This window comes from Pseudophryne corroboree, chromosome 3 (genome assembly GCF_028390025.1).
Source record: "Pseudophryne corroboree isolate aPseCor3 chromosome 3, aPseCor3.hap2, whole genome shotgun sequence".
NCBI lineage: Eukaryota > Metazoa > Chordata > Amphibia > Anura > Myobatrachidae > Pseudophryne > Pseudophryne corroboree.
In genome coordinates, this window is record NC_086446.1 from 25,198,176 (window position 1) to 25,225,837 (window position 27,662).

The 27,662-nt window shown below is 49.3% G+C and overlaps 2 protein-coding genes across 2 annotated transcripts in view; one reads left to right on the plus strand and one right to left on the minus strand.

Annotated features, from left to right (window-relative positions):
- Positions 1-27,662, plus strand: part of LOC135057093 (zinc finger protein 268-like) — a 189,224-nt gene that overhangs the window by 105,005 nt on the left and 56,557 nt on the right. The window lies entirely within an intron of this gene.
- On the minus strand, positions 16,862-27,395 carry LOC135054572 (E3 ubiquitin-protein ligase Midline-1-like). The gene is made up of 2 exons (XM_063957730.1): positions 27,224-27,395; positions 16,862-18,968 (listed from the first exon to the last, which is right to left on the minus strand). The coding sequence occupies exon 2, from the start codon at positions 18,964-18,966 to the stop codon at positions 17,356-17,358; it is 1,611 nt and encodes a 536-aa protein (XP_063813800.1). The 5' UTR covers positions 18,967-18,968; positions 27,224-27,395; the 3' UTR covers positions 16,862-17,355.

The window sequence follows — 27,662 nt, forward strand, 5'->3', positions numbered from 1 at the left end:
GGGGCGGGGCTCAGTCGCACACTGCACTGCTCACCAGCACCATTTTCTCTCTCTCCACAGTACTGCAGAGATGCTGGCCCGGACCTCCAAGCTCCCTCAAGTAACCAGGGGGCAAAACGGGGGGGGGGGGGGGGGGGGGGGCACATAAAATTTGGTGTTTTTATACTATTTAGACAGCGATCTCTTTTAGTATATGGGTGTGAGCTGGCATACTCCCTCTGTGTTTCTCTCTACAGGCTTCCCTGTGGGTATGTCCCCTTGTTTTTGGCCAGTGTGAGTGTGGGTGTGTCGGTACTACGGGTCGACATGTCTGAGGCTGAGTATTCCTCCCCGGAGGAAGTTACTGGGGGCGCAGAGAGGGATTTGGGTATGACTCTGTCGGCACAGCCGACTGCTGATTGGGTGGCTATGCTGAGTACACTGAATGCAAATGTGGCTTTATTGTCTAAGAGGCTGGATAAATCTGATTTGCAGACACAAACATGGAGGAAATCCATGGAGGACGCTTTGTCTCAGGTACAGACCACCCCAGGGTCACAAAAGCGTTCTTTTACCCAGATGGCAGATACAGATACTGACACGGACTCTGATTCCGATGTCGATTTCAATGAGGCTTCTTTACATCCAAGGGTTGTTAGGAGTATTCAGTATATGATTGTAGCTATCAAAGATGTTTTACGTGTCTCTGAGGAACCTGCTGTTCCAGATACAAGGGTTTGCTTATTTAAGGGGAAAAAGCCTAAGGTGAAGTTTCCCCACTCTCATGAAATGAACGCGCTTTGTGAAAATGCTTGGGAGTCGCCTGACAAAAGATGGCAGATTCCCAAGAGAATTTTGATGGCGTATCCTTTCCCCTCTGACGACAGGGAAAAATGGGAGTCGTCCCCCAATGTGGACAAGGCTCTATCACGACCGTCCAAGAAGGTGGCGCTCCTGACACGGCTGCTCTCAAGGATCCGGCGGATCGCAAGCTGGGGACGACATTGAAGTCCATTTTCGTTAATACTGGTGCTTTGCTCAGACCTGCTGTGGCGTCGGTTTGGGTGAGTAGTGCTATTGCTAAGTGGGCTGATAATCTGGCTTCTGATATGGATACCCTTGATAAGGATAACATTCTTTTGACTCTTGGTTATATCAAGGACTCTGCAGATCACCTAAAGGATGCGGCGAGGGATGTTGGCCTCTTGGGATCAAGAGCCAATGCCATGGCGGTCTCGGCCAGGAGGGCGCTGTGGATTCATCAATGGAATGCTGATGCCGACTCCAAGAAGAATATGGAAGCTCTCCCTTTTAAAGGTAGTGTCTTGTTTGGTGACGGCCTTGCTGACCTGGTGTCTACCGCGACTGTGGGTAAGTCATCTTTTATTCCTTATGTTCCCACACAACAGAAAAAGGCACCCCATCAGCAGATGCAGTCCTTTCGGCCTAATAAATACAAAAAAGGAAAGGGCTCGTCCTTCCTCGCTTCAAAGGGTAGAGGAAGGGGAAAGAAGTCTCCCGCCATATCAGGCTCCCAGGACCAAAAGTCCTCCCCTGCCTCTACCAAATCTACAGCATGACGCTGGGGCTCCCCTGCGGGAGTCCGTACCGGTGGGGGTCCGTCTCCGATTCTTCAGTCAGGTCTGGTTTCAATCGGCCCTGGATCCTTGGGTCTTAGACATAGTGTCCCAAGGGTACAAACTGGCGTTTCACGAGATGCCCCCCCCCCCCCTGCCGCTTTTTCGCGTCGGCCTTGACAGTTTCTCTTCCCGAAAGAGAAGTGGTAAATGCTGCGATACAAAAGTTGTGTCAACAGAGGGTCGTTGTGCCGGCTCCCCCGTCCCAACGGGGGGAAGGGTTCTATTCGAGCCTCATTGTCGTGCCGAAGCCGGACGGCTCGGTCAGACCGATTCTGAGCCTAAAATCCCTCAATCCATACTTGAAAACTTTCAAGTTCAAGATGGAGTCTCTTCGAGCGGTGATCTCCAGCCTCGAAGGGGGGGATTTTATGGTGACAGTCGACATAAAGGATGCTTACTTGCACGTCCCGATATACCCTCCTCATCAGGCCTTCTTGAGGTTTGCGGTACAGGATTGTCATTACCAATTTCAGGCGTTGCCGTTTGGGCTTTCCACGGCCCTGAGGGTTTTCACCAAGGTAATGGCGGAAATAATGGTTCTCCTTCGCAAGCAAGGGGTCACAATTATCCCGTACTTGGACGATCTCCTGATAAAGGCGAGGTCCAAGGAACAGTTGTTAAGAAATGTGGATCTCTCCCTGTCGGTTCTGCGACATCACGGTTGGATTCTAAATTTGCCAAAGTCTCAGTTGATACCGTCCACTCGGCTGCCCTTCCTGGGCATGATCCTAGACACGGAGCTACAGAGAGTGTTTCTTCCGGAGGACAAAGCTCTGGAAATCCAGACCATGGTCAGGGAGCTTCTGAGGCCAACAAGTGTGTCGATTCATCAATGCACTCGGGTGCTAGGGAAGATGGTTGCGGCTTACGAAGCCATTCCGTTTGGCAGGTTTCATGCCCGGGTTTTTCAGTGGGATCTGCTGAACAAATGGTCCGGGTCTCACCTGCACATGCACCGGAAAATAAGTCTATCTTCCAGGGCCAGGATTTCTCTCCTGTGGTGGCTGCAAGGTTCTCAACTTCTAGAGGGGCACCGATTCGGAATCCAGAACTGGGTCCTGCTGACCACAGATGCAAGTGTCCGAGGCTGGGGTGCAGTCACACAAGGAAGAAGTTTCCAGGGAAAGTGGTCAAGCCAGGAATCTTGTCTCCACATAAATGTTCTCGAGTTAAGAGTCATTTACAACGGCCTCCTGCAAGCAAAGAACCTTCTTCAGGGTCTCCCTGTCCTGATCCAGTCGGACAACATAACAGCGGTAGCGTACGTAAACCGCCAAGGCGGAACAAGGAGCAGGGCGGCAATGGCGGAGGCCACAAGAATCCTTCGCTGAGCGGAACAGCATGTGAGCGCTCTGTCAGCAGTCTTCCTCCCGGGCGTGGACAACTGGGAAGTAGACTTCCTCAGCAGACACGATATCCATCCGGGAGAGTGGGCTCTTCATCAAGAGGTATTTGCAGAAGTGACAAGTCGTTGGGGAATTCCTCTGATAGACATGATGGCGTCTCACCTCAACAAGAAGCTTCCAAGGTATTGTTTCAGGTCAAGGGACCCCCAAGCCAGTGCAGTGGATGCCCTGGTAACTCCGTGGGTGTTTCAGTCGGTGTATGTGTTCCCTCCGCTTCCTCTCATTCCAAAGGTGCTGAGGATCATAAAACGAACGAGGGTTCAGGCAATACTCGTCGTTCCAGATTGGCCACGGAGGGCCTGCTATCCAGATCTTCAGGAATTGCTTGTAGAAGATCCTTGGCCGCTTCCTCTAAGAGAGGACCTGTTACTGCAGGGGCCCTGCGTGTTTCCGGACTTACCGCGGCTGCGTTTGACGGCGTGGAATTTGAGCGCCAAATCCTAGCTCGGAAAGGTATTGCCGGGGAGGTCATCCCCACTCTCCTTAAAGCTAGGAAGGAGGTTACGGCAAAACATTATCACCGTATTTGGAGAAGGTATGTGTCGTGGTGTGAAACCAAAGCAGCTCCTACGGAGGAGTGACCACTTGTCCAGCAGATCCAGCTGGAACAGACGTGCATGAAACCTGCCATACTGTATTGCCTCGTAGGAGGCAACCATCTTGCCCAGCAATTGAACGCAAAGATTAATCGAGATCTTGTGGGGTCTGAGCACCGAGCAGATCAGAGTTGATCACAGCAGAAAATTTGTTAGCAGTTGGGCAAAATCATGTGCACTGCAGGTGTGGCAGATATAACATGTGCAGAGAGAGTTAGATTTGGGTGGGTTATTTTGTTTCTGTGCAGGGTAAATACTGGTTGCTTTATTTGTACACTGCAATTTAGATTTGTTTGAACTCACCCCACCCAAATCTAACTCTCTCTGCACATGATATATCTGCCCCCCCCCCCCCCCCCCCCCTGCAGTGCACATGGTTTTGCCCAACTGCAAACAAATTTGCTGCTGCGATCAACTCTGAATTAGGCCCAATGTTGACTCCCATCATGTGCAATTGCAGCATCTCCGCCATGACTTTTGTGAACCCCCTTGGGGTTGTGGAGAGGCTAAAGGGTAAGGCCTGGAAATGGAAGTGTTGATAACAGTATGGCACACCGAAGGTACTCCTGATGGGACGGCCATATTGGGATATGAAGGTATGCATCCTTTATATCCAAAGATACCAGGAACTCCCCCTCCTCCAGACCAGAGATCACCTCCCTTAGGGATTCCATCTTGAATTTGAACACACGAAGATACGGGTTCAGGGATTTGAGATTCAAGATCGGCTGTGCCGAGCCGTCCTGCTTCGGAGCCACAAAGAGACTTGAGTAAAATCCCTTTGTGTGTAGCAGGGAAGGTACTGGAACAATAACTCCTCTGGAAAGCAGTTTTTGAATGGCTTCTTGCAAGGTAACTCTTGCTACAGGTGAAGCTGGTAAAGCCGACTTGAAGAATCTGAGAGGAGGCAGTTCCTGAAATTCCAGCCAGTATCATTGGGATACGAGTTCCCTCACCCAAGGATCCCAACAGGACTTTGCCTGCACATGGGCGAAGTGCTGAAGGCGAGCACCTACCTGGAAGCCGCCTTGCTGCTGGGGCCAACCGTCATGGGGTTGGCTTTGTAGATGAGGATCCAGAGTTCCAGCAGCTGCTAGTTTATGGGACTTACTGCAAGTTCCTTTAGCAGCATTGGATGAACCTCTGTCTCTGAATTTTGGCACACGAAAGGACTGCAGAGAGGGCCCAGGATAGGGAAGTCTAGCAGAAGGTGCAGCAGACGGCAGGTAGGTAGACTTACCTGCTGTCGCCTGAGATATCCACTTGTTTAGCTCTTCTCCAAACAAGGCATACCTTGTAAAAGGAAGGTTCTCAACACCCCTTTTGGAATCAGCATCTGCCGACCATTGTCGCAGCCACAGGACTCTGCGAGCAAAGACCAGCATAGCTGTGGAACGGCCATTAATGAGACATAATTCCTTAACAGCCTCAGAGTTTACAGCATCTTGAATGTGCTGCAGCAGGGTAATGATCTCATCCTGAGATAGGGGGTCAAACCCATTTATTATATTATCGGACCATTTAACATTGGCCCTAGATATCCAGCCGCAAACAATAGTGGGGCGTTGGGCTATGCCCACTACAGTATATAGTGATGTGAATGTAGTCTCAATCTTGTGGTCAGCTGGGTCTTTGAGGAATATAGCCCCAGGTACAGGCAGTACAATTTTATGTGACAGCCTGGACACTGAAGAATCCACGGACGGTGGGTTTTCTCAAACTTTCCTATCCTCCGCAGGAAAGGAGTTTAGTAAGCGCTTAGGAATAATAAATTTCTTGTCAGGATTTACCCACGCCTCTTTGGAAAGGGAGTTTAATTCTTTTGAAATAGGGAAGGTGGCAGAGGATTTTGGTTTTACATTAAAAAACAATTCCTCTTCTGGTTCTGTCTCCTTATCCTGTAAGTTTAGGACTTCTCTAATTGCATAAATCAGGGCCTCAACCCCCGGGGACAGAGAATTGTCATCTTCCACCTCCAGCTCTCCCTCATCCAACTCCAGCATGTCAGTATCAGAGTCAGACTGGAGCACCTGTGGGAGTGTGCGTTTATCAGAGACCACCAGAGGGGGCTGAGGAGTCTGTGGTTAGCAGTCTTAACCAAGAAATCATCTACAGACTGTTTCAGGGTCTGCCTTTCCTGCTTTGCAGCAGCTAACTCTGAATTTATATTAGTTAGTGTTCACTCTAAGCTTCTTTCGCAGGGCGCTGCGCCCTGCCCCTTTTTTGAGTGACAGAATGCGCCCTGCCCGTTTGCGCCCGCCCTGCTGCCTTGCTAAGGGCTGTCTTCTCCCCCCGCCGCGCTGTCACTTCTCCCCCCGTGTGATCATAAAATACGCGCTATATCCAATCGCCGCCGGCAGCGCCTCCTCATCCAATCGCCGCCGGCAGCACCTCCTCATCCAATCACCGCCAGTGCCTCCTCATCCAATCACCGCCGGCAGCGCCGCCTCATCCAATCGCCGCCAGCGGCTTATCATCCAATCGGTGCCGGCAGCGTCTCCCCATCCAGCTGCAGTGTCTCGCTATCGAAGCCCGCCTGAGACGTCCCTCCCTCCTCCCTGCCCGCCAGCATGCTGCTCCAGGGACTGACTACACTACTTGTTGCTGGTGGGAGGTCGCTTGGAAAATAGCGGAGACGCTGGAACGGGTTAGGTTCTCTGCTTCCGCCCTCTGGAACCTACTGACAGCGGGTAACATTGTTGTAACTAAAGGTACGACAGGGCTGGGAGACTGTTCTGGAAGATACTGTATGTCACTTGTGAGCAACGCGCCCCCTCACCCAATGCATGTATTGCAGAGCTTCACCATCTTGTAGGCATGTCTCTGGCTACATGCGGCTGTACTCCATGGGGACAATGTTAAACTTGTAAGCAACTAACGGAGGGGGGGAGGGGGTGGCGTAATTCGGCTAATGATAGAAATGGTCGGGGCTGGGGCAGTGCCCATTATTTACTTCACCCATGCCACCACACTGCCCAACATAAACACACCCAATACCCCCACAGTGGACAACATACACCCACACGGTGCCCAGCATATGCACACCACCACAGTGCCCAGCATACACACCCCACAGTGCCCATAACACCCTCCATACCCACCCAGTGCTCATTATACACCCACAGTGCCCAGCATATGTACACCACCACAGTGCCCAGCATACACACCCCACAGTGCCCATAACACCCTCCATACCCACCCAGTGCTCATTATACACCCACAGTGCCCAGCATATGTACACCACCACAGTGCCCAGCATACACACCCCACAGTGCCCATAACACCCTCCATACCCACCCAGTGCTCATTATACACCCACAGTGCCCAGCATATGTACACCACCACGGTGCCTATAACACCCTCCATACCCACCCAGTGCTCATTATACACCCACAGTGCCCAGCATATGTACACTCCCACATTGCCAGCATACACACCCCACAGTGCCCATAACACCCTCCATACCCACATAATGCTCATTATACACCCCCCCCCCCCTCTCCCATACACAGTGTCAAGCATACATACAATCCTATGTCCACACATAGTGCCCAGCATACACACATCTCAGAGAGGAGCTGATCTTAAAAGGTAATTGGGGAGTGGGTATCCTGGGTACTAATGCCTCCATACCCCTAACACTGCCTACAGTACTACCTGCTCCTAATCCCCTTGCCCCCCAGCACTGTCCCAACTACTATCTCTCCCTTGTGCAGTGTGCCTCAGTGCTCTCTCCCTTGTGCAGTGTGCCTCAGTGCTCTCTCCCTTGTGCAGTGTGCCTCAGTGCTCTCTCCCTTGTGCAGTGTGCCTCAGTGCTCTCTCCCTTGTGCAGTGTGCCTCAGTGCTCTCTCCCTTGTGCAGTGTGCCTCAGTGCTCTCTCCAATATGCGCAATATGTATAACGTGCTCTACCTGGCGCAGTGTGTATAGGAGGTTCTACCTGATGCAATGTGTATAAGCGGCACTATTGTGTGGCATAATGTTATTTAGTACTATTATGTGGTCACGCCCCTTCCCCACGAAACAACGCCCCTAAAACAAATTCCGGCACACACTGTCCATGCTTTCACCTATAGGAATGGGAGCACCAAGCGTTATAGTATGTACCTATTTTTGCCCTTCTAACTTAAAAATGTGCCCTCACGAATGAAAAATGTGCCCTCACGAATGAAAAATGTGCCCTCCCCGTGATCAGCACCCTGCCCTAAAAAAATCCTAGAGTGAACACTATTAGTAATCATTGTTTTGAATGATTCTAACCACTCAGGTTCCTGCAAACCACTACCTTGTGAAGGCAGAGAACACTGGGTATATAGCAGGGACCCCTGTGAAGATGGTGTAAACTTGGTGTTGCAAGTAGGACACACAGATTTTTCCCCAAACATGCTTACAGCAGAAAACACAGAGTTATAACACAGTGTAGTGACAACACGTTAGTGACACAGCACAATAAGACCAGAGAGCCATGAATGGAGTGACCCAGAGAGGATTGGGACCAGTAGACAATACCTCAGTCCAGAGCAGCGCTCTGCTGGGTATATATATATGTTTGATATTAGGACAGCAGTATAATATAATATATAATATATACACTGCTCAAAAAAATAAAGGGAACACTAAAATAACACATCCTAGATCTGAATGAATGAAATATTCTTATGAAATACTTTTTTCTTTACATAGTTGAATGTGCTGACAACAAAATCACACAAAAATGATCAATAGAAATCAAATTTATTAACCCATGGAGGTCTGGATTTGGAGTCACCCTCAAAATGAAAGTGGAAAAACACACTACAGGCTGATCCAACTTTGATGTAATGTCCTTAAAACAAGTCAAAATGAGGCTCAGTAGTGTGTGTGGCCTCCACGAGCCTGTATGACCTCCCTACAACCCACACAAGTGGCTCAGGTAGTGCAGCTCATACAGGATGGCACATCAATGCGAGCTGTGGCAAGAAGGTTTGCTGTGTCTGTCAGCGTAGTGTCCAGAGCATGGAGGTGCTACCAGAAGACAGGCCAGTACATCAGGAGACGTGGAGGAGGCCGTAGGAGGGCAACAACCCAGCAGCAGGACCGCTACCTCTGCCTTTGTGCAAGGAGGAACAGGAGGAGCACTGCCAGAGTCCTGCAAAATGACCTCCAGCAAGCCACAAATGTGCATGTGACTATTCAAATGATCAAAAACAGACTCCATGAGGGTGGTATGATGGCCCGACGTCCACAGGTGGGGGTTGTGCTTACAGCCCAACACCGTGCAGGACGTTTGGCATTTGCCAGAGAACACCAAGATTGGCAAATTCGCCACTGGCGCCCTGTGCTCTTCACAGATGAAAGCAGGTTCTCACTGAGCACATGTGACAGACGTGACAGAGTCTGGAGACGCCAAGGAGAATGTTCTGCTGCCTGCAACATCCTCCAGCATGACCGGTTTGGCAGTGGGTCAGTAATGGTGTGGGGTGGCATTACTTTGGGGGGCCGCACAGCCCTCCATGTGCTCGCCAGAGGTAGCCTGACTGCCATTAGGTACCGAGATGAGATCCTCAGACCCCTTGTGAGACCATATGATGGTGCGGTTGGCCCTGGGTTCCTCCTAATGCAAGACAATGCTAGACCTCATGTGGCTGGAGTGTGTCAGCAGTTCCTGCAAGATGAAGGCATTGATGCTATGGACTGGCCCGCCCGTTCCCCAGACCTGAATCTAATTGAGCACATCTGGGACATCATGTCTCGCTCCATCCACCAATGCCATGTTGCAGCACAGACTGTCCAGGAGTTGGCGGATGCTTTAGTCCAGGTCTGGGAGGAGATCCCTCAGAAGACCATCTGCCACCTCATCAGGAGCATGCCCAGGCATTGTAGGGAGGTCATTCAGGCACGTGGAGGCCACACACACTACTGAGCCTCATTTTGACTTGTTTTAAGGACATTACATCAAAGTTGGATCAGCCTGTAGTGTGTTTTTCCACTTTCATTTTAAGGGTGACTCCAAATCCAGACCTCCATGGGTTAATAAATTTGATTTCCATTGATAATTTTAAGTGTGATTTTGTTGTCAGCACATTCAACTATGTAAAAAACAAAGTATTTAATAAGAATATTTCATTCATTCAGATCAAGGATGTGTTATTTTAGTGTTCCCTTTATTTTTTTGAGCAGTGTATATTAATATAATATATGCTCCCCCCTCTCTATAAGACCCCCTGGTACCAGTATAATTGGTGGAGCAGTCTCAGCGTGCAGCTTGTAGTCAGCAGCATCAGGAAATGGCATCTTTCAGCTTCTGATCCCGCCCTCCGGGAAACCCCGCACCTTCAATGGCGCGTGGTCCCTATAAGATTATACTGGCATGTTACGTCAAATATGGTGTCAAAAAATAAGATTTTACTCACCGGTAAATCTATTTCTCGTAGTCCGTAGTGGATGCTGGGGACTCCGTAAGGACCATGGGGAATAGACGGGCTCCACAGGAGACTGGGCACTCTAAAGAAAGATTTAGTACTATCTGGTGTGCACTGGCTCCTCCCTCTATGCCCCTCCTCCAGACCTCAGTTAGAGAAACTGTGCCCGGAAGAGCTGACATTACAAGGAAAGGATTTTGGAATCCAGGGTAAGACTCATACCAGTCACACCAATCACACCGTATAACTCGTGATAACTATACCCAGTTAACAGTATGAACAACCATAGAGCATCAACAAACGTATGCCAACATAACATAACCCTTAATTAAGCAATAACTATATACAAGTATTGCAGAAGAAGTCCGCACTTGGGACGGGCGCCCAGCAGCCACTACGGACTACGAGAAATAGATTTACCGGTGAGTAAAATCTTATTTTCTCTAACGTCCTAGTGGATGCTGGGGACTCCGTAAGGACCATGGGGATTATACCAAAGCTCCCAAACTGGCGGGAGAGTGCGGATGACTCTGCAGCACCGAATGGGCAAACACAAGGTCCTCCTCAGCCAGGGTATCAAACTTGTAGAACTTAGCAAAGGTGTTTGAACCCGACCAAGTAGCTGCTCGGCAAAGCTGTAATGCTGAGACCCCTCGGGCAGCCGCCCAAGAAGAGCCCACCTTCCTTGTGGAATGGGCTTTTACAGATTTTGGATGCGGCAATCCAGCCGCAGAATGAGCCTGCTGAATCGTGTTACAGATCCAGCGAGCAATAGTTTGCTTTGAAGCAGGAGCACCCAGCTTGTTGAATGCATACAGGATAAACAGCAAGTCAGTTTTCCTGACTCCAGCCGTTCTGGCAACGTAAATCTTCAAAGCCCTGACTACATCTAGTAACCTGGAATCCTCCAAGTCACGAGTAGCCACAGGCACCACAATAGGTTGGTTCAAATGAAAAGATGACACCACCTTCGGCAGAAATTGCGGACGAGTCCGTAATCCTGCCCTGTCCATATGGAAAACCAGATAGGGGCTTTTACATGACAAAGCCTCCAATTCTGACACACGCCTAGCCGAAGCTAAGGCCAATAGCAAGACCACTTTCCACAACTTAAGTGGCTCAAACCAGTGAGATTTCAGGAAACTCAACACTCCGTTAAGATCCCAAAGTGCCACTGGTGGCACAAAAGGGGGCTAAATATGCAGCACTCCCCATACAACGTCTGGACTTCAGGAAGAGAAGTCAGTTCTTTTTGAAAGAAAATGGATAGGGCCGAAACCTGGACCCTAATGGAACCCAATTTCAGGCCCAATGTCACTCCCGACTGTAGGAAGTGAAGGAAACGGCCCAGCTGGAATTCTTCCGTAGGGGCATTCCTGGCCTCACACCAAGCAACATATTTTTTTTTCTATTCCCGCCATATACGGTGATAATGTTTAGCCGTCACCTCCTTCCTAGCCTTTTATCAGTGTAGGAATAACCTCATCCGGAATGCCTTTTTCTGCCAGGATCCGGCGTTCAACCGCCATGCCAACAAACGCAGCCGCGGTAAGTCTTGGAACAGACAGGGCCCCTGCTGCAACAAGTCCTGTCTGAAAGGCAGATGCCATGGGTCCTCTGTGAGCATTTCTTGCAGATCTGGATACCAAGTCCTTCTTGGCCAATCCGGAACAATGAGTATTGTTCTCACTCCTCCTTTTCCTATGATTCTCATCACCTTGGGTATGAGAGGAAGAGGAGGAAACGCATAAACCGACTGGAACATCCACGGTGTCACCAGTGCGTCTACAGCTATCGCCTGAGGGTCTCTTGACCTGGCGCAATACCTCTGTAGCTTTTAGTTGAGGCGGGATGCCATCATGTCCACCTATGGCAGTTCCCACCGACCTACAATCTGCGCAAAGACTTCTTGATGAAGTCCCCACTCTCCCGGGTGGAGGTCGTGCCTGCTGAGGAAGTCCGCTTCCCAGTTGTCCACTCCCGGAATGAACACTGCTGACAGTGCTCGTACGTGATTCTCCGCCCATCGAAGAATTCTGGTGGCTTCCGCCATCGCTACCCTGCTCCTTGTGCCGCCTCGGCGGTTTACATGAGCCACTGCGGTGATGTTGTCTGATTGAATCAGCACCGATTGGTTGCGAAGCAGGGTCTCCGCTTGACTTAGGGCGTTGTATATGGCCCTTAATTTCAGGATATTGATGTGAAGGCAAGTCTCCTGACTTGACCACAGCCCTTGAAAATTTCTTCCCTATGTGACTGCCCCCCACCCTCGGAGGCTTGCATCCGTGGTCACCAGGACCCAGTCCTGAATGCCGAATCTGCGACCTTCGAGAAGGTGAGCACTCTGCAGCCACCACAGGAGAGACACCCTAGCCCAGGGGGATAAGGTGATTAACCGATGCATCTGAAGATGTGATCCGGACCACTTGTCCAGTAAGTCCCATTGGAAAGTCCTCTCATGGAACCTGCCGAAGGGAATGGCCTCGTATGATGCCACCATCCTTCCCAGGACTCGAGTGCAGTGATGCACTGACACCTGTTTTGGTTTTAATAGATTCCTGACCAGTGTCACGAGCTCCTGAGCTCTCTCTATCGGGAGATAACCCTTTTCTGGTCTGTTTCTAGGATCATGCCTAGGAGAGGCAGATGAGCTGTAGGAACCAACTGCGACTTTGGAATATATAGAATCCAGCCGTGTTGCCGTTACACTTCCAGAGAAAGTGATACGCTGTTCAGCCACTGCTCTCTTGATCTCGCTTTTACGGGGAGATCGTCCAAGTACGTGATAATAGTGACACCTTGCTTCCGCAGGAGCACCATTATTTCCGCCATTACCTTGGTCAATATTCTCGGGGCCGTGGAGAGACCAAACGGCAACGTCTGAAATTGGTAATGACAATCCCGTACCGCAATTCTGAGGTACGCCTGATGAGATGGATAAATGGGGACATGAAGGTATGCCTCCTTTATGTCCCGAGTCACGATAAAATCTCCCCCTTTCAGGCTTGTAACGACCGCTCTTAGCGATTCCATCTTGAACTTGAACCTTTTCAGGTATATGTTCAGGGATTTTAAATTCAATATGGGTCTGACCGAACCGTCTGGTTTCGGGACTACCACATGGTCGAATAATAACCCCCTCCTTGTCCACCACCTGTTGAAGATACAATTTGTGAATTGCAGTTAACCCTGTTTCCCTCTCGTGGGGGGAAGCCGGCAGGGCCGTCAGTGAGGAGGCATCTTCACAAAGTCCAGCTTGTATCCCTGAGACACAATATCTATTGCCCAGGGATCTAACAGGGAATGAACCCACTTGTTGCTGAACTTACGAAAGCGTGCCCCCACCGGGCCTAGCTCCGTCTGTGGAGCCCCAGTGACATGCGGTGGATCTTCATAGAGGTCGGGGAGGACTTCTGTTCCTGGGAACTAGCTGTGTTGTGCAGCTTCTTTCCTCTGGCAAGAAAGGACGCACCTCGGACTTTCTTGTTTCTTTGTTCGAAAAGCTGCATTTGATAATGACGTGCTTTCCTAGGCTGTGCAGGAATATAAGGCAAAATATCAGAATTACCAGCTATAGCCGTGGAGACCAGGTCAGAGAACCCTACTCCACACAATCCTCAGCCTTCCATATGCCACTTAAGTTGGCATCATCTGTCCATTGCATATTCAACAGGACACGTCAAGCAGAAATCGACATAGCTTTGACTCTAGGACCCAGTATACTCATGTCTCTGGGCATGTTTGATTATATATATCTCTTAAGACAGCATCTTTAATATATATACACATATATCTCTATATATATATCTCTCTATATATATCTCTCTCTCTCTATATATATATATATATATATATATATATATATATATATATATATATATATATATATATATACATATATATATATACATACTAGGGTCTCAATTTCTGCTGATAAGGTACCTGTCCACGCCGCCACAGCACTATAAACCCATGCCGACACAATCGCCGGTCTGAGTAGTGTACCAGAATGTGCACGCTATCTGCAGGATCCCTGAGAATAGCTAGGGCTACCTTCTGGGCAAACGTGACACCCTAAGGGAAGATTCCCATCACATCCTGGCCCTAGTGGGGAAAGGATACTGCCTGAAAATTCTTTGTGGGAAGCTGCAGTCTCTTGTCTGGAGATTCCCGCTCTTATTCCTCATGAGAGGAGGGAAATTTACCTCAGCTTTCTTCCCTTTAAACATGTGTACCCTTGTGTCAGGGACAAATGAGTCATCTGTGATATGCAAATCATCTTTTATTACAATAATCATGTATTGAATACTTTTCTGCCATTTTGGCTGTAACTTTGCATTATTGTAGTCGACCCTGGAGTCAAACTCCGTGTCGATATCAATGTTTATTATTTTGGACAGTGAGCATTGTGAGACTCTGAAGGTCTCTGCGCCATAGGGACAGACATGGAGAGAGTTCCTGTCTGTTCTCTAATCTTTTGTGCAATAAATTCACCTTAGCACTTACACATATCCAAACAGGTGTCGGCGTTGTCGACGGAGACACCCTCTCACACACATATTTGCTCCATCTCCTCCTTAGGGGAGCCTTTTACCTCAGACATGTCGACACACACGCACCGACACACCACACACACAGGGGATGCTCTATTTGAAGACAGTTCCCCCACAAGGCCCTTTGGAGAGACAGAGAGAGAGAGTATGCCAGCACACACCCCAGCGCTATATGACCCAGGAATCACACAGTAACTTAGTGTTAACCCAGTAGCTGCTGTATATATTGTTTTTACGCCAAATTTATGTGCCCCCCCTCTCTTTTTCACCCTCTTCTATCGTGCTTCTGCAGGGGAGAGCCTGGGGAGCTTCCTCTCAGCGGAGCTGTGGAGAGAAAATGGCGCTGGTGAGTGCTGAGGAAGAAGGCCCGCCCCCTCAGCGGCGGGCTTCTGTCCCGCGATTTTGTGTAAAAATAATAGCGGGGGCTCGTGCATATATACAGTGCCCAGCTGTATATATGCCCTATTTTGCCAGGAGGTACTCAATTGCTGCCCCCCCCTGCGCCCTGCACCCTACAGTGACCGGAGTGTGTGGGTTAGTGTGGGAGCAATGGCGCACAGCTGCAGTGCTGTGCGCTACCTCATATGAAGACAGGAGCCTTCTGCCGCCGATTTAGACGTCTTCTTGCTTCACCCGCCGGCTTCTGTCTTCTGGCTCTGCGAGGGGGACGGCGGCGCGGCTCCGGGAACGGACAACCTTGTTCGATCCCTCTGGAGCTAATGGTGTCCAGTAGCCTAAGAAGCGCAACCTAGCCGCAGTTAGTAGGTTTGCTTCTCTCCCCTCAGTCCCACGTAGCAGAGTCTGTTGCCAGCAGATCTCTCTGAAAATAAAAAACCTAACTAAAATACTTTCTTATTAGCAAGCTCAGGAGAGCTCACTAAAAGCACCCAGCTCTGTCCGGGCACAGATTCTAACTGAGGTCTGGAGGAGGGGCATAGAGGGAGGAGCCAGTGCACACCAGTAGTCCTAATTCTTTCTTAGAGTGCCCAGTCTCCTACGGAGCCCGTCTATTCCCCATGGTCCTTACGGAGTCCCCAGCATCCACTAGGACGTTAGAGAAAGAGAGATTAGAATCCTCCTTGTACTGTGCGCCGGTGTGGGTCCGCGGTGGGCACCGCAGCTCGAGGCCCGTGATCGCCGTGCCCTAATGTCACCATTGTCACCAGGGACCCGCTAACTGGCACCCCGGTGTAGTACTCACTGCACCGCATCTATTCGGCATCTGTTAGGGGTGGCGGCATGCTGCCGGCGTGGGCTCACACCCTGGGGTATGAGAAACATCGCCTCAGGAGCTCAGTGTCCTGTCAGCGGGGATACGAACCATTAACTATATATTAAGTTGGTTCGATCCCCCCACTAAGTCCTACGACGCAGGCAGACTGGTTGCCAACTAGTACTGCCTGAAAATAAACTAACAAATTCTGAAGAAAACTCTCTGGAGAGCAATAGAATGCACCCGGCTACTTGGGCACATTTTTCTAAACGGAGTCTGCTAGGTGGGAGCATAGAGGGGAGGAGCCAGCATGCACTAATGATTTCTTAAAGTGCCAGGCTCCAATGGACCCAATCTATGCCCCATGGTACTAATCTCACCCCAGTATCCACTAGGATGTTAAGCACCATCTTCCATGCACTAATCATGTATGTAGAGACACCATGCAGCACAGTGTAGATAATATCCCCTTACCGCCTGTTACAGAGCAGCATCACACATCTCCCCACTGCAAGGCTCAATGGGGGTCATTCCGAATTGATCGCTCGCTGGCTAGTTTTAGCAGCCATGCAAACGCTATGCCGCCGCCCACTGGGGAGTGTATTTTAGCTTAGCAGGAGTGCGAACGCATGTGCAGCCGAGCTCTGCAAAAACAGCTTGTGCAGTATCAGACTAGCTCTGAACCTACTCAGCGCTTGTGATCACTTCAGCCTATTCCTGTCCGGATTTGACGTCATACACCCGCCCAGCGAACGCACAGCCACGCCTGCGTTTTTTGAGACGCCTGCGTTTTTGCAAAAGTCCCTGAAAACGGTCAGTTGACACCCAGAAACGCCCCTTTCCTGTCAATCTTCTTGCGGCCGTCAGTGTGAAGAAAAACTTCGCTAGAACCGGAGCACGAGCACAACCACAAAGGGCTTTGTACCCATACGTCGTGCGGGCGCATTACGGGGCATACGCATGCGCATAAATGCCATTTTTTTTTAACCTGATCGCTGCGCTGTGAAAATCGGCAGCGAGTGATCAAATCGGAATGACCCCCAATATGCGGAGAATGACTAATATAGGCTGTAGTTACAGAACTGGGTGTTTTATTGCTTACATGAATTGAAAGCATATACGTACATATGTGATAATGCAATCGGTAAAAGTATAATAACAAAGCATATTCAGAGGTAATAATGTACCCCATAACAGTGCAATAACAAACATAATGACAACTCAATAACAATGCAGTATAATAGTGTTCATTCTAGCCCCCTGTACCTGTCACAACCCGCGCAGTCCTTCTTCCCTGACTGGGGTGTCACTCTCTGCTCTGGTGCTTTTAGCACACTCTGGTCTGTATTTCAACACTGAGTGTGTGCTAAAAGCACCAGAGAAGAGAGCAACACCCCAATCAGGAAAGAATAACTGCACGGGCTGTGACAGGTGCAGGGTGCTAGAATGAACACTAGTGTAATATCAGGAATTATAAGAAAACGGTTTAACAGCTTCATATCAGAATTTCTATATGAAATAAACTAGATTTCCCTTCCTGTGATGTCACCAGTCGCTGGGCAGATTACTTATGGTGATCTCTTCCAGCTCCCGACTCCCCCCGTTATAGTAAGACACCCGTCCCATGCACATAATGCAGCATGGAGGGGCTCAGTGAGAGCGGTAGTGACTGTGTGTAAGCGTCTGACTCGGTCACACAGAGAATAAAAGGACAGTTGTCCCGCCTCATAATCCAGATAGATCCTTACTCGATCACAGTGGATATTATCAGCTAATCGGATCCCTGCACTGTCATGTAAGACGGTGTACTGATTATTATACCATCTACACAGACACCAGGACTTCTTATTAAATCCAGTGTATGACTGGCATCCCGTCCTGTCTATACTGGAATAACACATCCCCACCTTCCACCGCTGTGATTTACTGACATCCACCTCCCAATAATGTCGCCCTGAGGAGAATCCCCTGGTGCTTAGTACCTGATTACACTCAAATCTCTTTGGTGTTTCTGGATGATTCTGGTTTATATCTGACCAGGAAAGAGTTTTCCTGTCATCTGATATCTGTAAATGATAACCAGCTGTGGTTACATCCAGTAATAGGTCTGTAGCTTCCTGTACATCCAGTAATATGACTGCAGATCCCTGCTCATAGATCCCTGTATTTATACCTGCTATTATATCAGATAATGTGTGTAATGTCCCTGAGATGGGACCCACATCCAGATCTCCTGTGGCATGGACCTGTGTATGACGTCTCTTTCTGTTCTCAATAGTACACAAGTCCCCTGTGTCTGGTTCCTGTAAGACAGTCATTGGATCAGACATGTTACACAGCTCCTCAATGTGACGCATCTTCCTGGACAGCTCCTCCTCCTTTATTTCCAGCTGCTGGATCAGATCAGAGACTGAGAGTGAACCGCGCTCTTCCTGCCTGGAGATCTCACCAAGGACTCTCTTCTCCAGGTCTTTCAGCTGTCTCTTGATGTCTCTAATTAGGACAATGACTGTCTCTGTTACTCCCGCTGCTTTTCCTTGTTCTTCTCTCCTGCGCTCCTGCAAACTCTGGACTCTTTTCTCAGTCTCCGCTCTCCTTGTGGACAGTTTCTGTAGAACATCTCTCAGATTCTCTTTCTTCTTCTCAGAGGCCTCATCCAGAGACTTTACCTGGTGTCCCCTGTGTTCTCCGGCTGAGCAGTACACACAGATACAGGCATCATCCTCAGTGCAGTAATACTCTAAGATCCTTCTATGGATGGAGCATTTCCCGTTACCCAGGGAAGTGGTGGGATCTGATAAAATGTGTTGTAGGGACTTGCTGTGTGCTATCAGGTGATTATCACAGAGGTGAGCCTCACAATGGAGGCAGGATTTAGCAGCAGGTACAGGAGCGTGAATACAGTAAGTGCAGGAGATCCCAGTCTCCTGATCTGGCTGAGTAGATGTGAATCTCCCCACTATGTTGCACAGCGTTGTGTTCCTCCACAGTGCAGGACGCTCCCGAGACTCTGCTCTGCATTCAGGACAGGAATAAGCTCCAGCCCCCTCCTGTGTCTCCAGCACACGATCAATACAGACCCGGCAGAAGTTGTGGCCACATCTCAGGGTTACAGGATCTGTATACATGCTCAGACAGATGAAACAGACCAGCTCCTGTCTCAGATCAGCAGACGCCATCGCTGGAAGTAGGAGAGAGATGTGAAAGTGAAATTCTCTGATACTCGGAAACCAGTGAGGACACATTATACAAACAGTTGGAGCCGGAGCGGTCACTCAGGCTATGCCTATAGATACAAATATCATTTACTACACATACATAGACACCATGCACAGGTCTAATAAGAGTTTCCAGGTGGTGTAATCACAGCCCATAATGGTCAGTGTGAAGATGCTATGTGCTGCCACAAAACAGCATAACATACTGAGAGGGTACATAGCAATGTCCAGCACCATAACTAGGAGTGCTGCCTCCCGGGGAGCAAGGCCGAGATCATGCCACCATTACTGCCTCAGTGGTGCCTGTATATAGATTCCAGAGTGTCATCATACAGTTCCCTGAGACCGGGAGAGTGGACTAACACATCCTTAGGACAAAACCAGGCGTTCAGAATCCTACTCCTAGCCCTCTCTTCCATTGCTTAATAACATCACATATGCATAAGGCAGCGGGCCGACTGATGGCACAAACGTTCCTATGTACTGTACTTCCCTGGCTGTGCCATTTTAGGATGTTGTCACTGGTGAGCAGGGACCTGTGTTACCCCTCATCCCACTGTTACATATAACACTGTACAGACACTTATTCTCTATATAATAATAAATAAGAATTTACTCACCGGTAATTCTATTTCTCATAGTCCGTAGTGGATGCTGGGGACTCCGTAAGGACCATGGGGATTAGCGGCTCCGCAGGAGACTGGGCACAACTATAAAGAAAGCTTTTAGACTACTGGTGTGCACTGGCTCCTCCCACTAAGACCCTCCTCCAGACCTCAGTTAGGATACTGTGCCCGGAAGAGCTGACACAATTAGGAAGGATTTTGAATCCCGGGTAAGACTCAAACCAGCCACACCAATCACACCGTATAACTCGTGATACAATACCCAGTTAACAGCATGATAACAACTGAGCCTCTCAACAGATAGCTCAACAATAACCCTTTAGTTAAGCAATAACTATATACAAGTATTGCAGACAATCTGCACTTGGGACGGGCGCCCAACATCCACTACGGACTATGAGAAATAGAATTACCGGTGAGTAAATTCTTATTTTCTCTAACGTCCTAAGTGGATGCTGGGGACTCCGTAAGGACCATGGGGATTATACCAAAGCTCCCAAACGGGCGGGAGAGTGCGGATGACTCTGCAGCACCGAATGAGAGAACTCAAAGTCCTCCTCAGCCAGGGTATCAAATTTGTAGAATTTAGCAAACGTGTTTGCCCCTGACCAAGTAGCAGCTCGGCAAAGTTTAAGAGCCGAGACCCCTCGGGCAGCCGCCCAAGAAGAATGGGCTTTTACATTCATCGTGGAATGGGCTTTTACTGATTTAGGATGCGGCAGTCCAGCCGCAGAATGTGCAAGCTGAATCGTAGTACAGATCCAGCGAGCAATAGTCTGCTTAGAAGTAGGTGCACCCAACTTGTTGGGCGCATACAGGATAAAAAGCGAGTCAGTCTTCCTGACTCCAGCTGTCCTGGAAACATAAATTTTTAGGGCCCTGACTACATCCAACAACTTGGAAGCCTCCAAGTCATTCGTGGCCGCAGGCACCACGATAGGCTGGTTCAGATGAAAAGCTGATACCACTTTGGGGAGAAACTGGGGACGAGTCCTCAATTCTGCCCTATCCATATGGAAAATCAGATAAGGGCTTTTACATGACAAAGCCGCCAATTCTGAAACACGCCTGGCCGAAGCCAAGGCCAACAACATGACCACTTTCCACGTGAGATATTTTAAATCCACGGTTTTCAGTGGCTCAAACCAATGTGACTTTAGGAAATCCAACACCACGTTGAGATCCCAAGGTGCCACTGGAGGCACAAAAGGGGGCTGAATATGCAGCACTCCCTTAACAAAAGTCTGAACTTCAGGTAGTGAAGCCAGTTCTCTCTGGAAGAAGATCGATAGAGCCGAAATCTGGACCTTAATGGAACCCAATTTAAGGCCCATAGTCACCCCTGACTGTAGGAAGTGCAGGAACCGGCCCAGCTGAAATTCTTCCGTTGGGGCCTTCCTGGCCTCACACCACGCAACATATTTTCGCCATATGCGGTGATAATGGTCCGCGGTTACTTCTTTCCTAGCTTTTATCAGCGTAGGAATGACTTCCTCAGGAATGCCCTTTTCCTTCAGGATCCGGTGTTCAACCGCCATGCCGTCAAACGCAGCCGCGGTAAGTCTTGGAACAGACAGGTCCCCTGTTGCAGCAGGTCCTGTCTGAGCGGTAGAGGCCATGGGTCCTCTGACATCATTTCTTGAAGTTCCGGATACCACGCTCTTCTTGGCCAATCCGGAACAATGAGTATAGTTCTTACTCCTCTTCTCCTTATTATCCTCAGTACCTTTGGTATGAGAGGAAGAGGAGGGAACACATAAACCGATCGGTACACCCACGGTGTTACCAGAGCGTCCACAGCTATCGCCTGCGGGTCTCTTGACCTGGCACAATATTTTTCTAGCTTTTTGTTTAGGCGGGACGCCATCATGTCCACCTGTGGTTTTTCCCACTGGTTTACAATCATTTGAAAGACTTCTGGATGAAGTCCCCACTCTCCCGGGTGGAGGTCGTGCCTGCTGAGGAAGTCTGCTTCCCAGTTGTCCACTCCCGGAATGAACACTGCTGACAGTGCTAACACGTGATTTTCCGCCCATCGGAGAATCCTTGTGGCTTCTGCCATCGCCGTCCTGCTTCTCGTGCCGCCCTGTCGATTTATATGGGCGACTGCCGTGATGTTGTCTGACTGGATCAGTACCGGCTGGTTTTGAAGCAGGGGTTTTGCCTGACTTAGGGCATTGTAAATGGCCCTTAGTTCCAGAATATTTATGTGCAGGGAAGTCTCCTGACTTGACCATAGTCCTTGGAAGTTTCTTCCCTGTGTGACTGCTCCCCAGCCTCGAAGGCTGGCATCCGTGGTCACCAGGACCCAGTCCTGTATGCCGAATCTGCGGCCCTCTTGAAGATGAGCACTCTGCAGTCACCACAGCAGAGACACCCTTGTCCTTGGAGACAGGGTTATCAGACGATGCATCTGAAGATGCGATCCGGACCACTTGTCCAACAGGTCCCACTGAAAGGTTCTTGCATGAAACCTGCCGAATGGAATCGCTTCGTAGGAAGCTACCATTTTTCCCAGGATCCGCGTGCAGTGATGCACCGACACCTGTTTTGGTTTTAGGAGGCCTCTGACTAGTGATGACAGCTCCTTGGCCTTCTCCTCCGGGAGAAACACTTTTCTCTGTTCTGTGTCCAGAACCATCCCAAGGAACAGCAGGCGTGTCGTAGGGACCAGCTGTGACTTTGGAATGTTTAGAATCCAGCCGTGCTGTTGTAGCACTTCCCGAGATAGTGCTACCCCTACCAACAACTGCTCTCTGGACCTCGCCTTTATCAGGAGATCGTCCAAGTACGGGATAATTAAAACTCCCTTCCTTCGAAGGAGTATCATCATTTCCGCCATTACCTTGGTAAAGACCCTCGGAGCCGTGGAGAGACCGAACGGCAACGTCTGGAATTGGTAATGACAATCTTGTACCACAAACCTGAGGTACTCCTGGTGAGGATGGTAAATGGGGACATGTAGGTAAGCATCCTTGATGTCCAACGATACCATGTAATCTCCCTCGTCCAGGCTTGCAATAACCGCCCTGAGCGATTCCATCTTGAACTTGCATTTTTTGATATATGTGTTCAAGGATTTCAAATTTAAAATGGGTCTCACCGAACCATCCGGTTTCGGTACCACAAACATTGTGGAATAGTAACCCCTTCCTTGTTGAAGTAGGGGCACCTTTACTATCACTTGTTGTGAATACAGCTTTTGAATTGCCTGTAACACTGCCTGAGTGGTTGGCAAGGCAGATTTGAGGAAACGGCAGGGGGGGAGACGTCTCGAATTCCAGTTTGTACCCCTGAGATACTATTTGAAGGATCCAGGGATCTACCCGTGAGCGAGACCACTGATTGCTGAAATGCTTGAGACGGGCCCCCACCGTACCTGGCTCTGCCTGTGGAGCCCCAGCGTCATGCTGTGGACTTAGAGGAAGCGGGGGAGGACTTTTGCTCCTGGGAACTGGCTGTATGCTGCAGCTTTTTCCCTCTACCTCTGCCTCTGGGCAGAAAGGACGCGCCTTTAACCCGCTTGCCCCTATTGGGCCGAAAGGACTGTACCTGATAATACGGTGCTTTCTTTGGTTGTGAGGGAACATGGGGCAAAAATGTAGACTTCCCAGCTGTTGCTGTGGAAACGAGGTCCGAGAGACCATCCCCGAACAATTCCTCACCCTTATAAGGCAGAACTTCCATGTGTCGTTTGGAATCTGCATCACCTGTCCACTGCCGAGTCCATAACCCTCTCCTGGCAGAAATGGACATAGCACTAATTTTGGATGCCAGCCGGCAAATATCCCTCTGTGCATCCCTCATGTATAAAAGTGCGTCTTTTATATGCTCTACGTTCAGCAAAATAGTGTCCCTGTCTAGGGTATCTATATTTTCTGACAGGGAATCTGACCACGCAGCAGCAGCGCTGCACATCCAGGCTGAAGCTATAGCCGGTCTCAGTATCACACCTGTGTGTGTATATATAGATTTCAGGATAGCCTCCTGCTTTCTATCAGCAGATTCCTTCAGGGCGGCCGTATCCGGAGACGGTAGTGCCACCTTTTTCGACAAGCGTGTGAGCGCTTTATCCACCCTAGGGGATGTTTCCCAGCGTGACCTATCCTCTGGCGGGAAAGGGTACGCCATTAGTAACCTCTTAGAAATTACCATCTTTTTATCAGGGGAAGCCCACGCTTCTTCACACACTTCGTTTAACTCTTCAGATGGAGGAAAAGCTACTGGTAGTTTTTCTCTCCAAACATTATACCCTTTTTTGTGGTACCGGGGTTAACATCAGAAATGTGCAACACATTTTTCATTGCCTCAATCATGTAACGTGTGGCCCTACTGGAAGTTACATTAGTCTCTTCGTTGTCGACACTGGAGTCAGTATCCGTGTCGACATCTGTGTCAACCATCTGAGGTAGCGGGCGTTTTAGAGCCCCTGATGGTTTTTGAGACGCCTGGGCAGGCACAGGCTGAGAAGCCGGCTGTCCCACATTAGGTATGTCGTCAAACCTTTTATGTAAAGAGTCGACACTATCACGTAATTCCTTCCACAGCACCATCCACTCAGGTGTCGACCCCGCAGGGGGTGACATCACATTTACAGGCATCTGCTCCGCCTCCACATAAGCCTCCTCATCAAACATGTCGACACAGCCGTACCGACACACCGCAAACACACAGGGAATGCTCTGACAGAGGACAGGACCCCACAAAGCCCTTTGGGGAGACAGAGAGAGAGTATGACAGCACACACCAGAGCGCTATATAACACTCGGATCCCACTATCAATGAGTGATTTCCCTATAGCTGCTTTTTTATATATATTACATATATATATATATCTATACTGCGCCTAAATTTAGTGCCCCCCCTCTCTTTTTTACCCTTCTGTAGTATTCTCAGACTGCAGGGGAGAGCCAGGGAGCTTCCTTCCAGCGGAACTGTGAGGGAAAAATGGCGCCAGTGTGCTGAGGGAGAAGCCCCGCCCCCTTTTCGGCGGACTTTCTCCCGCTTTTTCTGTGATACTGGCAGGGGTTATTTTACATCTATATAGCCTCTGGGACTATATATGATGTATATTTTGCCAGCCAAGGTGATATTTATTGCCCTCAGGGCGCCCCCCCCCAGCGCCCTGCACCCATCAGTGACCGAAGTATGAGGTGTACATGAGGAGCAATGGTGCACAGCTGCAGTGCTGTGCGCTACCTTGGTGAAGACTGAAGTCTTCTGCCGCCGATTTTCCGGACCTTCTTCGTGCTTCTGGCTCTGTAAGGGGGGCGGCGGCGCGGCTCCGGGAACGAACACCAAGGTCGGGTCCTGCGGTCGATCCCTCTGAAGCTAATGGTGTCCAGTAGCCTAAGAAGCCCAAACTACCACCTGTTAGGTAGGTTCGCTTCTTCTCCCCTTAGTCCCTCGCTGCAGTGAGTCTGTTGTCAGCATATCTCACTGAAAATAAAAAACCTAAATATACTTTCTTTCTAGGTGCTCAGGAGAGCCCCTAGTGTGCATCCAGCTCGGCCGGGCACAAGAATCTAACTGAGGTCTGGAGGAGGGTCTTAGTGGGAGGAGCCAGTGCACACCAGTAGTCTAAAAGCTTTCTTTATAGTTGTGCCCAGTCTCCTGCGGAGCCGCTAATCCCCATGGTCCTTACGGAGTCCCCAGCATCCACTTAGGACGTTAGAGAAATAATAATACCACATATCAGCGTGTACCAGGAGCTGTGTTCTTCCCCCTCATATATCACTGTACGGTCCCCTCTCCCCTATATAATAATAATACCACATATCAGTGTGTGCCGGGGGCTGTGTTATTCCCCCTCATATATCACTGTACGGTCCCGTCTCCCCTATATAATAATAATACCACATATCAGTGTGTGCCGGGGGCTGTGTTATTCTCCTCATATATCACTGTACGGTCCCCTCTCCCCTATATAATAATACCACATATCAGTGTGTGGCGAGGGCTGTGTTATTCCCCCTCATATATCACTGTACGGTCCCCTCTCCCTTATAATAATAATACCACATATCAGTGTGTGCCGGGGGCTGTGTTATTCTCCTCATATATCACTGTACAGTCCCCTCTCCCCTATATAATAATAATACCACATATCAGCGTGTGCCGGGGGCTGTGTTATTCCCCTCATATATCACTGTACGGTCCACCCTCCCCCCTATATAATAATAATACCACATATCAGCGTGTGCAGTGAGCTGTGTTATTGTCCCTCATATATCACTGTACGGTCCCCTCTCCCCTATATAATAATACCACATATCAGTGTGTGCCGGGGGCTGTGTTATTCTCCCTCATATATCACTGTACGGTCCCCTCTCCCCTATATAATAATAGTACCACATATCAGCGTGTGCCGGGGGCTGTGTTATTCCCCTCATATATCACTGTACGGTCCCCTTTCCCCTATATAATAATAATAATAATAATACCACATATCAGTGTGTGCCGGGGGCTGTGTTATTCCCCCTCATATATCACTGTACGGTCCCCTCTCCCCTATATAATAATAATACCACATATCAGTGTGTGCCGGGAGCTGTGTTATTCCCCTCATATATCACTGTACGGTCCCCTCTCCCCTATATAATAATAATAATACCACATATCAGTGTGTGCCGGGAGTTGTGTTATTCCCCTCATATATCACTGTACGGTCCCCTCTCCCCTATATAATAATAATAATACCACATATCAGTGTGTGCCGGGAGCTGTGATATTCCCCCTCATATATCACTGTACGGTCCACTCTCCCCTATATAATAATAATACCACATATCAGCGTGTGCCGGGGACTGTGTTATTCCCCCCATATATCACTGTACGGTCCCCTCTCCCCTATATAATAATAATAATAATACCACATATCAGTGTGTGCCGGGGGCTGCTGTGTTATTCCCCCTCATATATCACTGTACGGTCCCCTCTCCCCTATATAATAATAATACCACATATCAGTGTGTGCCGGGGGCTGTGTTATTCCCCTCATATATCACTGTACGGTCCCCTGTCCCCTATATAATAATAATACCACATATCAGTGTGTGACGGGAGCTGTGTTATTCCCCTCATATATCACTGTACGGTCCCCTCTCCCCTATATAATAATAATAATACCACATATCAGTGTGTGTCGGGAGCTGTGTTATTCCCCTCATATATCACTGTACGGTCCCCTCTCCCCTATATAATAATAATAATACCACATATCAGTGTGTGCCGGGGGCTGTGTTATTCCCCTCATATATCACTGTACGGTCCACTCTCCCCTGCGCCACCTGTATTACGGTAACGGCGGGGTCTGCGCCACCTGTATTACGGAAACGGCGGGGTCTGCGCCACCTGTATTACGGAAACGGCGGGGTCTGCTCCACCTGTATTACAGTCATAGGACACTAGAGTGTCAGCCACCTGTACAGTGTTAATGCAGCACCAGAGGCTGCTCCAGCTGCACTATAACAAGGCACCTGAGGCTGCTCCCCCTGTAGTACAGCAACCTGACACCAGAGCTGCTCAGCCTATAGAATGAATAATAATAATAATAATAATAATAATAATAATAATAATAATTATAATATTACCAGCTCCCAGACACAGTAATGGCTGCTCTCTGCTCCTGCAGCCCTGTGGGAATGATAGAAGGAAGGCGGAGCTCAGACCAGGGGAAAATGGCCGCCCTTCCTGACGTCACTACACGGCCAGGGAACCTATTGCTGCAGCAGCTGCCGGACTGGTCTACAAGAAAATGTCCTGCACTGAGGAAATGTATGGAATTGTCAAAACAGAGGGCGGTGCTGTGACCGGATTGTAAGAGGGGAGGGGCCAGTCACCAGCCTCTGCCAATCACACCCTACTTTCGGCCTTTGCGGCCCACCTTACTTCCGGCCTGTGCGTTCCACCTTACTTTCGGCCTGTGCGTTCCATACAGAGGAAGTGAGTTTTCATCGATTTCTGCATCCTCGCGCTCACAGTGTCTGTCGAGATCAGGTAATGGCGTCTTACTATACAGGGGGAGCAGCC

Bases quoted from the DNA above. Each gene is read 5' to 3' on its own strand.
- LOC135054572 (XM_063957730.1), bottom strand. From the start codon at position 18,966: ATGGCGTCTGCTGATCTGAGACAGGAGCTGGTCTGTTTCATCTGTCTG.